The 11,609-nt window shown below is 47.4% G+C and overlaps 1 protein-coding gene across 1 annotated transcript; it reads left to right on the forward strand.

Moving 5' to 3' along the window:
- Positions 1–1,688, forward strand: LOC117197018 (sperm-associated antigen 11A-like). Its single transcript, XM_033407802.2, is given in 4 exon segments — positions 1–259; positions 359–485; positions 1,252–1,406; positions 1,408–1,688. Coding segments are annotated over 3 exon segments (261 nt in total). The 5' UTR covers positions 1–259; positions 359–421; the 3' UTR covers positions 1,450–1,688.
- Positions 1,689–11,609: the final 9,921 nt, after the last annotated feature.

An 11,609-nucleotide genomic window follows, 5' to 3' on the forward strand; every position in this document is an offset into this window, starting at 1 on the left:
TAGAAAGCATTCATCACAGTCTGAGAAAAGTTTGCGGAAAGAAATGACAGTCATACAGATGTCAGAGCTGGAAGGGAATGAATGCTTTTCTATGGAAACCCCACACTTTACAGAGAGAGGAAACCACGCTCCCAAGAAACGCCACTGTCCTGCAGTGCAATTGACAATCACAGTCATAGCAGTTATTCATCCTGACACTGGCATTCCTCCAGCTTTCACAGAGAGCCGATTTTACAGAGGAAAACTGAGCCATAGCCAGGTAAATGAGTTGTCCAAGGAGAAATCATTAGTTACCGGAAGAAGGAAGGCCAGTCCAGGTCTCCAGATCCCTAGTCTGTGCTTCTTTGATCTTCATTAGATTTGCAGCCCATCCCTTCACTCGGCTGTCCTCCCCAAAAAGCCATGACAGAGCTGAGATGACATGGCATCAGAGAGTACACCCCATTTGGAGCTGAGATATTGCGCAAGGTTGTTTTTTAAATCAGGTAAGACCAACACGGTGGGTGTTTTGGTTTTCTGAGTCATGATAGATTGGCATTTGCAGACCTGACATAAGACCTTTCTTTCAACCATCTCATTCCCAAATAAAAAATGCTTTCTTTTTTAAAATTGAGATATAATCAACATATAATATTACATTAGTTTCAGGTGTACAACATAATGATTCAATATTTGTAGATATTGTAAAATAATTACCATAAGAAGTCTAGCCAACAGCCATCACCACATGTAGTTCCATTTTTTTTTTCTTGTGACAAATAGAAAATGCTTTCCTTATGGGAACGTTGGGTAGTTGTGCTTGACCTACAAGTCCACAAGTTATGGTGAGGAGAGCTCGGTTTTCTTTTCTTTTTTTCACTGTAGGCTGTAAAGCTGAAAATTAGGCCACAAGCTGAGAATCAGAACGATTTCCTATTTTCCTAGAGACCAAGACACACCCATCCAATCATTCGACTCTGTTCTCCAAAACTCTCTCTGCTTCTCCCTGTTGCATTAGCTCACATCCATCACCAGGAAGCTTGAGAAGCCTGATACAGTACAATAACATATAAAAATGTATGTATTATATATATCTTCCTGACAAAATTTTGAGATATGGATTACTGTCCCTGTTTTAAAGCTAAGAAACTGAAGCCCAGTTAAACTGGAACCTGTCCAGACACTTCATTTTTTTAAGCCTGTGGGCTGGGGTCATGCTTTATTCTTTTGCTATATGAACTAAATATCAGCTCTAATTTATTGTATCAATAGGGGACATTCCACCTGCAATCAGAAATGTTATCTGTTTTATGCAACATGGACCCTGCAGACTTTTTTTCTGCTATTCTGGTGAGAAAAAAGCTGAAATCTGCTCTGATCCCTGGAATAGGTGCTGCATACCACATACAGAGGAAGAAAAAAATAAATAAATACAATAAACCAGAGATGGATGGCGGATCTAGCACCTAAAATGTAAGCTTCCAGAAGGCAGATGGGATCTTGAGGTATCCTAAGGGCTTAGAAGAATGTGTGGCTTGTAGTAGGTGCTCAATAAATATTTGTTGAATGACTCCAGTACCAGTGATGAAGGTCTTATAAAAGATTTTTCCTAAAAGCTTACCTAGTTTGTCTTTTTCTGTTTGTTTTTTTTTTAAAGAGTCTCAGAGGGGCTTCCCTGGTGGTGCAGTGGTTGAGAGTCTGCCTGCCGATGTAGGGGACACGGGTTCGTGCCCCGGTCTGGGAGGATCCCACATGCTGCGGAGCGGCTGGGCCCGTGAGCCATGGCCACTGAGCCTGCGGGTCCAGAGCCTGTGCTCTGCAACAGGAGGAGCCACAGTGGTGAGAGGCCCACGTATCGCATAAAAAAAAAAAAAAAAAAGAGTCTCAGAATTTTATAATATCCACCTCCTTTCCCTGGTCCAGGGACTGTCTCTTACCTACCCACAAATAGGGTAGACCAGAAACCAAGCTGATCTCATCTTCAGAGAGACAGAAATGCAGCCAATCTTTTGGTCTCTTTTCCACCAAATGACATCTTTCCTCTCATCAAACCCAATCCCAGCTTCATCCTACTTCTTCCCAGACTATAATGTGCCTTGTCCCCTTTCCATAGACTCCTCAAGAAATAATAACAATAAGTCACATGTAAATAGGATTTTTTAAAATTTTCAAACATTTAGTCTTAGGTTATCTCAGCTGATTAACACACAGTCTAATGGAGAATATAGTCAGGTTGAGGCAGTTCCATTTTAGGGATGGAAAGGAAATGAAAATCAGAGGCTACGTGAACTTCCCCAGGTGAGCGGTTCGTGAGTAGATTCCTGAAAATCAGAGGCTACGTGAACTTCCCCAGGTGAGCGGTTCCTAAGTGGATTCCTGAAAATCAGAGGCTACGTGAACTTCCCCAGGTGAGCGGTTCCTAAGTGGATTCCTGAAAATCAGAGGCTACGTGAACTTCCCCAGGTGAGCGGTTCCTAAGTGGATTCCTGGCATACCTGGCCAATCAAGTGCCCATTGTTCTATGTTACCTCTGAAGAACATATATCTGAGTGAACAAAGCAAGGCAGGGCTCTTGTTCGTGAAGATTCCTTGCCGCTTCAGCCCGTGGTCCTTTGCGTTTCTCCAAATCCTGCTGGAAGTTGTCACTCATACCATATCGTTGAACCAGTCATGCAAAGAGCAATGAACATTCATTACAAGTAAGAAATGTAAAAGAATAATAAAAGCAAATGTCCTGATGTCGGAGACCAGGAGCCAAGCTCTTTCTAGGCTAATTACAGAGCGTGGTAAGATACCTTCTTTCCGTATTTCTGTTCACTGCCCGAGTCCAGTTTGCTTACAGATAAGCTGAACTTACTTTAAGAGTCACCAAGAAAATCTCCTCCTGGTTCCTGTCTTGATTCCCAGCTCAAGTTTCAATGAACATTTGGTATAATGCCTCGGCCTCTCCCCAGGCTCTCCTAAACTTACTCGTGGCTGTTTTCTAAATGGAATCAGACAGACGCGTGGGGCTGCATGGAGTGGAGTCTCTTAATCACAGGCATCTCTGGAGCCCTTTGTCGTCCCTTCAAAGGATGGAGGAGCAGTGCCGGCCTTGGAGGGAATGCCTGCCTGGGAAGGGATTTGAAACAGGCTTAGCTTTTGCTCCCAGGTGAAACACGACAGGTCTTCGTGCTTCAGGACAGGCAGACACATACACAGCCAAGAGTCCTGTCATTCCATGGGCATCTCTCTGTCCACTAACAACTAAAAACACACACACACACAAAGGAATGGGCCAGGGCCCAGAATGCTGGGGAACCTGTGTCTGGTTCTGCCTCTAGTCCCTTCACTTGACCTTAGTTTCCTCAAAAATAAAATGAGGTAGCTGGTCTAGACCTCTGAGAGCCATGACAGCTTAGCATGTGGGTGTAGAATCAGTGCCTCATCGGTGATCAGGGATAGCTGGGGCCGGGGCAGGGGGGCAGGGGCATGCCTGGGATTCTGGCTAGTCTCTTCTCTGGGTGGAAGTGGAGCTGGGAGCCGGGACCCTCTACTGGCCCCAGGAGGGCCTGGACTGTTCCTGGTGGCGAGATCCTGGGCCCCAGGCAGCCGGTGAGAGACAGAGGGGCCCAACTGGGTCCCACAGGGGTCCAGTGTTCATACCTGGAAAGTCTTTATACATCCCCCACGGCTCCCTTTTCTGAGCTAAGTATAATTATCTCCCACTGTGCCTCTCAAAGACTCAGCTTCCTCTTCTGAGATGGCCAGTAGCAGCTAGGAAGGACAGAGCAGTTCTTCCCTCCACTCCAGCGGGCTCCAGTGTCCCTCCACTCAGGACCCCCCGGCCCCCGCCCCCGCACACTGCACAGCGGAATCTGTTGCTGGAGCTCTGTGCCCCCACAGGCTCTTCGGTGCTCCCCATGTTGGGATCTGTCACTGTGCTGCTGTTACTTATTTACATGGCTACTTCCTCGCTGGCCTGTGAAAGCCTCAGGACAGGTCTGGGTCTTACTCCTCCATGGAACTTTAGTGACCAGCCAAGCACAGTCAGGGTGAAAGAGGTGAAGAAATGAATCAATTAATCCAAGCCTCAAGCACCAATCTTCAATCTACCACTGCTGTCCTTTCTGCCCCAAGGACAGGCCGTGGGAGCCACCAGGGGACTGGGGACACCACACTGTGACGACTGCCGCATCCCTGTCACAGCCTAAAGCCTGCATCCCCCCTTTTCTCTCACAACTGGTCAGAAAGTGGGACAAAGACCTTACTAGCTCTGCCCTATTACATAGCCTCACAGCTGAGCACGTGACCCATTCATTTTCGGGGGCTCCCTGCTCCCCCACCGTAGGCAGCAGAACTAGAGAAACAAGGCTGGGAGAAGCCCTGAAGAGCCCTCCTGGACCCTGAGTCTCCACAACAAGTATTCGCCTGCCTGGCCCTGCCCCTCAGACACAGAATCGTAGACGGAAAAGGGTCCCAAGAGGTCATTTAACAAAACCACCTCCCGATAAGGAGCACAGTGTCATGGAAAGACTCTTGACTGAGGAGTCAAAACCCCAAATTCCAGTCCTGCAACCGTCATGCCTGTCAGGCTCCTCATTTGAAATGTGGGCATATATTTGTATCCGCTGAGTTCAAATTCCTTGTGAATGATAGAGCATTGGGCCTCTACGGGTGATTAATTTTTTTAGTTAATGGTGGAAACTTCTCGATTCAAGTAAGACATAGAATGATTTGAGATTGCTTTTCAACGTGGAAACAGTACACATCACATTTGAATACCAGTGGGTGGAGTAATTTAGTGATCAGAATACAGACATGCATACACACGGACCCATTTACACAAGGTCTTTCCCTGTACAATTATAGCCTGAGTGGATTTTTAAACCCCTCAAGGGTGAAACAGTCCCTCAGCCGAGTTCAATGTCGATAATCTTTGTCAGGTTCATCTGGACTCTTCAGACGAACATGTTTGCCCTCCCCATGTCTTGGGGTCTTTGAACACAGGTAAACTGCAGAGAGAGGTGACAAGCTTGCTCCCTCACCTGCCTCTGAAGGAGATTGTCGCCACCAGGTCCCACCCTGCGACAACTGCGTGCTGTGGAGGTGACTGTGCTAATACCATGGACCATCTCTCGGGCCAAGCCCCGCCTGCTCACACTTCCAGAGCAATCCTCTGCCTTCTGAAACCCACGCCGGCCTTGGAGGCGATGCAGCAGAAAAGGCTGCGATGGAATTTTAACAAAACAACACGAAAACTCTCCAAAGTGGGCCACAGGCCGTACACGTTGACGATCGTGTTGCACTAGCGCAGCCTGTCAACTTCCTCTTCTGGGACAGAACCCGCCTCCACGAAACGCAAATGATGCCATCTCCTCCGAAAGAACCTAGTAGAGCCCGATCACGTACGGAGGAGTCAGGGAAACCAAGGCCCCGGAAGCTCAGAAATCCACCCATGGTCCCGGGCTACATCCCTCTCTTGGGGGTGAAATAAGGATTCTCCACACTCGGGAGTCTGCAGCCAGACCAGACCTTACGAGGCCCCGACCCTCACTTCTGCCCCGAAGTCTCCAAGGGCTATTGCCTGTCCTCATGTGGGGCCCTGAGCCGCTCCAACACGGACTACGAGACCCCTCACAGCAAAACCCGGGTGACCCCAGCTTCAGCTGTGCCCTTGCTAAGCTCCAACCCGCCCAAGCGGCCTTGAGCTTTGGGACTTCCTTTGATCTTTTACCTCCTGGATTTGGTACATTCTGTTTCCGAGGCCCTGGCGATGCTCACCCACGTCCAGTCTTTGCCCTTCAGGCCTTGGCTGACACGGCACCTGCTGGGACACGGCACAGCGCCCCCAAGTGACCTGGGACCCCTGCTGCACTGCCTGAGGACACCTGGGGCGAACACCGTCCCCCGCCAGCAGCCACGCTCCTCTGCTTGCCCGATGCGCCCTTGGAAGCCCAGGGCCTGAGGCCTGTCCACCATTTGTCTCGAGCTTGTAGCTCAAGTCCAGTACATTTCAGAGGCAGAAGAAGGAGAAAAGACAAAAAGAAAGACAGGAAGTTAAGAGAAAGCTCTTAACTTTAAGACAAGTTAAGACAAGCCACCAGGGCTTGTCTGCAAAGAGAGCTGCTGACCTCTCTGAGGTCAAGGCCCAGGATCCCACGTTTCTCCTCAGGGAATGCTCTCTCTGTCTGAAACGGGGTGTCACCCACCTGGCGTCTCTCTTCGTACAGCACTATCTTTCTGGGTACAAACGCGGGCCTCCGAGTGAGGTTTGCCCTCTAGAATACGCCTCCCTCTCTGACGTGAAGTGCATCATATGACATGTCTCCTCCGAGAGCGCTGTCCCTGTCTCTGAGGAGGAAGGCTAGCCTTCCCTCTCACAGATCGTTAGCGGGTCTGTGGATCGTGTGAAATGACCAGCGTCCACTGCAGCTCCTCTCTGTCTGCCACTCCTTCGGAGCCTTAGTTAGTGGGGGGATGTGGTGATGGCCAGAGTCATGTTACTGCAGGGAAAAGATACTGAAGCTGCTGGAGAGGATGTAAGGGAACCACGATTCTCCACCTGAGGCCATGGTTCTCAGCTCTGGATGCACAATAGTTTCACTCAGGTCCCTTTACAGAATTAGCTAAGGACCCACACTGCTCAATCAGTCATCCCTACAGGTGGTGCCTTGGGCGCCATATGTAATTCTTAAATGCTGCCAAGATGGTACTGAGAACCACAGGGCTAAAGGAGACGGTTTCTGAAGGGTGAAGACACTCCTCTGGCTTCGAGACACAAACTTGGGCTGGTAGCTACCCCGTCTCTGCTCCCCCAGCTTCCTCCCTGGAACAACACAGTGACAACAGTAAAGTGAAATGTGCAGCTTTTCCAGTTTTTCATGGTGCTCGCCTGGAACTGCACCACACCTAGTGTCAAGCATCACACCTGAACATCCTGTTCCATGAGTCACCACGGCTCCGCCATCAGCTGGTCGGGCAGAGGTGAAGCCAGGGAGCCCCAGGCTGGCTCACTGTGAGACTTCACACCCCTGGTGCCTGGCTCGCCCTTCCCCTTTGCTCCCTGTCATTCTGGCATCCGCTCATGTGGAGTGAAGACACCATGAGTCTTGGGAAAGGAATTTGCTGGAGAGACAGCTCTTCATGAAAAGAAGGATGAAGAAGCACCATGATGACAGAAAGCTTTGTTCCAGGATCTTCCACTCCAGCAGTTTTCCTCTCCAGGTGCCAGCGCCCACCCTGACCACGCCATGGAGGGTAAGGGTCTCGTGGGTACGTGGTCCCACCTTCCCTTTGCTGCCCGCTTCCTGGTGGCATAGTGATGCGTGCCTCCACAGGCCCCCACCCCCTGCTCTGGGAGCAGCTCTTCAGGGCTCTATCCAGACAACTACCGAAGCACCATTTGAGAAAAGGGTATAAGCTCTGAGTTTTTTTTGTTTTTTTGCGGTACACGGGCCTCTCACTGTTGTGGCCTCTCCCGTTGCAGAGCACAGGCTCCGGACGCGCAGGCTCAGCGGCCATGGCTCACGGGCCCAGCCGCTCCGCGGCATGTGGGATCTTCCCGGACCGGGGCATGAACCCGCGTCCCCTGCATCGGCAGGCGGACTCTCAACCACTGCGCCACCAGGGAAGCCCGTGCCCATGCTTTGAATCATTACAACGTACACATCATGACCTTACAATTTTATTTGTCGATTATAACTCAAATTTAAAAATCAGAAAGTCAAAAATAAAATAAAAAGGACATGGTCTAATTAATTTAAAAGAGAAAGAAAACAGGAAGGGAAGAAAGGAAGAAAGAGGGGAGGGAGGTTTCTGAGAACCAGGAATCCAGACACGAACAATGAGACAAGTTTTAGGGAAGCGTCGTTTGGCTCAATAAGGAGAAAAGTAAAATGATAGGCATCGCAGCTGAAAGTAAAGTGGGATCCTTTTGGGAACACTGAGTTCACCAATGTTAGAAGTGTTGCAGAAGAGGCAGGATTCAACCGTCACGTGAGGCATTTTGTTACATGACCTTGCAGATCCCTTTAACTCTTGAGATCTTGTTGCTGATGATAAAGCAAGAAAACAGTCGCTTTTAAATCGTGGATAAACTCCCCTAGAAGCATGGGCTTGACCATTTCAGCTCGGTTCTGTTTCCTCCTATGGAGGGAAGGCGCACTCACCGCCCTATGCCTACGTCATGGGGATTTGAGAAAGGTTAGTCCTCGATAAGATTTGAAGCCCTCCCCCCTTGAGCTCTTCTCCCCACAGAAAATGCGGGTTGATTCTTATCTCTGTTAGCTCATTCCGCATGAACCTTCAAAGGACGAGTCATTCCCGGGCTTGGCGGCAAGGTTTATTAATAGAAGCAGGGGGGCTTCCCTGGTGGCGCAGTGGTTGAGAGTCCGCCTGCCGAAGCAGGGGACGCAGCTTCGCGCTCCGGTCCGGGTACATCCCACATGCCGCGGAGCGGCTGGGCCCGTGAGCCGTGGCCGCTGAGCCTGCGCGTCCGGAGCCTGTGCTCCGCAACGGGAGCGGCCACAGCAGTGAGAGGCCCGCATACCACAAAAAAAAAAAAAAAGCTTTATAGCGCCAGTTACAGTGCTAGGAACATAACAGTTCAGGAGATGCCAGTCATTATGTGTAAAGCATTTGATGGTTTCCCATTGCTTATTTCAGCAATAGCCAATAGGTTCATTTCAAGTATCAGTTCTGATTATATAACAGTGCCGGAAGTCCTACATTTTCAAAAATTTTCCCTGGGGTCCTCTTGCCTTTGGATACATTACTTCCTCCACCCCAGCCCCTGGCCCATTGACGAGTTTACTACATAGCTGTTTTCTAAGAGCCACCTATGCCCTAAAATTCCTGCTCAGAGAAGCAGCCAGCAGACCGTGTAGGCTAGCACCAAGAGCTGCTGTCTGGTGAGCTTTCACTGGGGTTGAGCGTGAAATGCAGTCAAAGAATCTGATTAAAGTGTAGAAGTATAAACAGAAAGTAAAGCGCCATGCACACTTCATTCTTCTTGGGATGAAAACATTGCTGTCAGATAGGTAGGAGGTCTTTAGCGTGGCCTTATATGAATTTCTCATGTAACAGCCTTGTTTTTTGCCCTCAGGAGTCAAGAGATCAGCCCCACCTTGTTGGGTGTGATTTTAGACTCTGGGAAAATGCACACAGCATCACATTACCGCTAAGGCTTCAAATTCCTCAAATAGCTTGAGCTTGTTAGAAGGTGTCACGTCTGCAGCCTGGCTCTCTCTCCAGAGCGTGTCTCCCTTCATGCCTGCCGGGGGTCACCACCTTGATTGTCTCTCCCTATTGATGATACCACCATCTACCTGTCCCCTGAACAGAACACTGGCGGTCTTCCTAGCCGGCTTCCTCTCACTCTTAATTCCTTCTCTCACGCTCAATCGTACCAACTTTGGATTCTACCTTCTGGCTGGTTCTCGCTCTCAAGTCTGTCTCTTTATCCCATGGTTTTTGGGAACTAAAGAGCCCTCAGTTCAGCTCTTGATCTCCTGACCTTTAGCCTCAGAATCCTCTAACCCAACCTCCATATTATATTTGCTGTAAGTTTTTTGCTAAAATATAAATTCATTCAGATTGTTGTCCTTTGTAAGTCCTTTGTTGACTTTGCATTGCCTGCTGAGGTTCTCTACTTCCTAACTCTTCTGGTATTATTTCTCCTTTATGATATATTTTTTTCTAAGTTTCCTAGTTTGAAAATACCTCCGATTATTCAAAGGATGAAAGCAATGTAGGTCATGAATATCTACTTTCTCATTAACACAAGGACGCAAGTAAAGAGACACCATCTATTAAAGGTGATAAGAAATGTTCACAAATAGTGATAGTATATGACATTTACTAAGGAGTTTGGCAATAGCTCCAAGTATAGTACAAAATATGCCCGGGATAAATGCAGAGTAGAGAGCAATCACTTTCAGCCAGGGTGGTCAGCATCGTGAGGAACTGGTATGTGAGCAGGGCTCTGTAGATTGTGCAAACAGCTGTGTGGAATGAATTGACTGGACACCCTGATTGAATTTGAGTAATTAGGAAAAGAGAAGAATCAGAAAGAATGAAATATATAAAGATGATGGGATACCTTATCTAGCTTCTCTAAGTCTTGGCTTCCTCAACTGTGAAATGCAGATAATTATATTAACCTTATTGAATTATTGCACAATTCAAATAAAATAAATGCATATAGATTGCTCGGCATGGGGTCTGCATGTAGTCTGTGCTCAATAAATGTCAATTATCATGATAATGACGACCATTATTATCATTGCTGTGATAATATTAAATTCTTGAAGATGTTCGCTTTTATGGCCTTGGAGAACAGAAAGAGGAAAAATTCCATAATAAACCAAAGATAGCAATCAAATGATAGGAGGAAATTGGAAAGTGTATGTCTTTTATATTATGTGTTACCATGTCAAATGCCTGTGTCTTTCCACCATTAGTGAAGGGCACAGAGCCCAGAGACTAAATATTGTTTATCGATGTATCTGTCAAGGCTCCAGGTCCCAAGGTCCTAAAATAGAGTCACTATCCACAAAGTTTTTTGGATGTTGAGTTGAAGTAGAGGGACAGGTTTCAAGATTGAAAGTAGCCCCACAAGTCACATGTCGCAAAGAGATCAAATCAAATGATTACTGGCAAAGAAGCCATTGGATTGGAGATGCCAAAGTCATTGTTGAACTTGGAGAGAGTGCTTCTGATGTATTTCTTGAGACAGATGCCGGGAAGCAATAAATTGGGACCAGTTGGTTGAGGGAATATATACTGGTATAGACCACTCTTGAGAAATTTGATAATAAATGAGCAAAGACAGTGAAGTAATGGTTTGAGGGGAAAAAAGGGTCAAGGAGAGATTATTTTTAAGTAGAGAATTAAGTGCGATTATGGGCCATAACAACGGAGCTGGTAGAGAAAGAGAGGGTAAGAAAGTGGCTTGAGAGAGAAAGAGGATAAATAATGGTATATGGTTAAAAGAGGTGGATTCTAAAGGTATAGAAAGAAGAGCCTCGGAAAAGAGAAATACTCCCTCTAAAACAGAAAGAAAGAAGCGAGAACAGTAAAAATATACAAATTTGAGGGAGAACCTGGAACATGGAGATTCACTGAGGAGAGTTGGCTCCTGTACCCTCCATTCCCATAAGTTAAAAATACTTGGTGAGAGAAAGAATTAATTTTTAGAGCCCTGCGTATGTCTTTTACATCTTTGCTTAATTTGTGTACTCTAAACCATCAGGGTATCTTCTTCCACAAAAAAAAGATATCATCAGGTGTCTAAGCTACAAAGAGAAATACAGGGAATAGCCCAAAATTTTTTTAAGCTGTATTAATTCAGGAGATATTTCTCCCACTGGCAGGAGTCAACCTGGGTGTGTCCAGAAATGAAGAGTCTACCCTTTAAGCTCCAGCCTGAGTATAATATGAACGTTCATACAGTGAACCCAAGGTCTCTTCTGCAGTGAACTCTTCCCTTCCAGCAGACACAAAGTAGGCACTGCCCAAGCGTTCACCACTGAAGACAACACAAGCTCCTTCCTCTTCCCTCCTGAGAGGTTCTGTTCCCCATGCAGTGGCTCTCATTTTTTTTCCTGTTCTTGTAATATTCTTAGGCAACATCAAGTAAGTGTGGTCCT

The sequence above is a fragment of the Orcinus orca genome, chromosome 21, assembly GCF_937001465.1.
Source record: "Orcinus orca chromosome 21, mOrcOrc1.1, whole genome shotgun sequence".
Classification (NCBI taxonomy): domain Eukaryota; kingdom Metazoa; phylum Chordata; class Mammalia; order Artiodactyla; family Delphinidae; genus Orcinus; species Orcinus orca.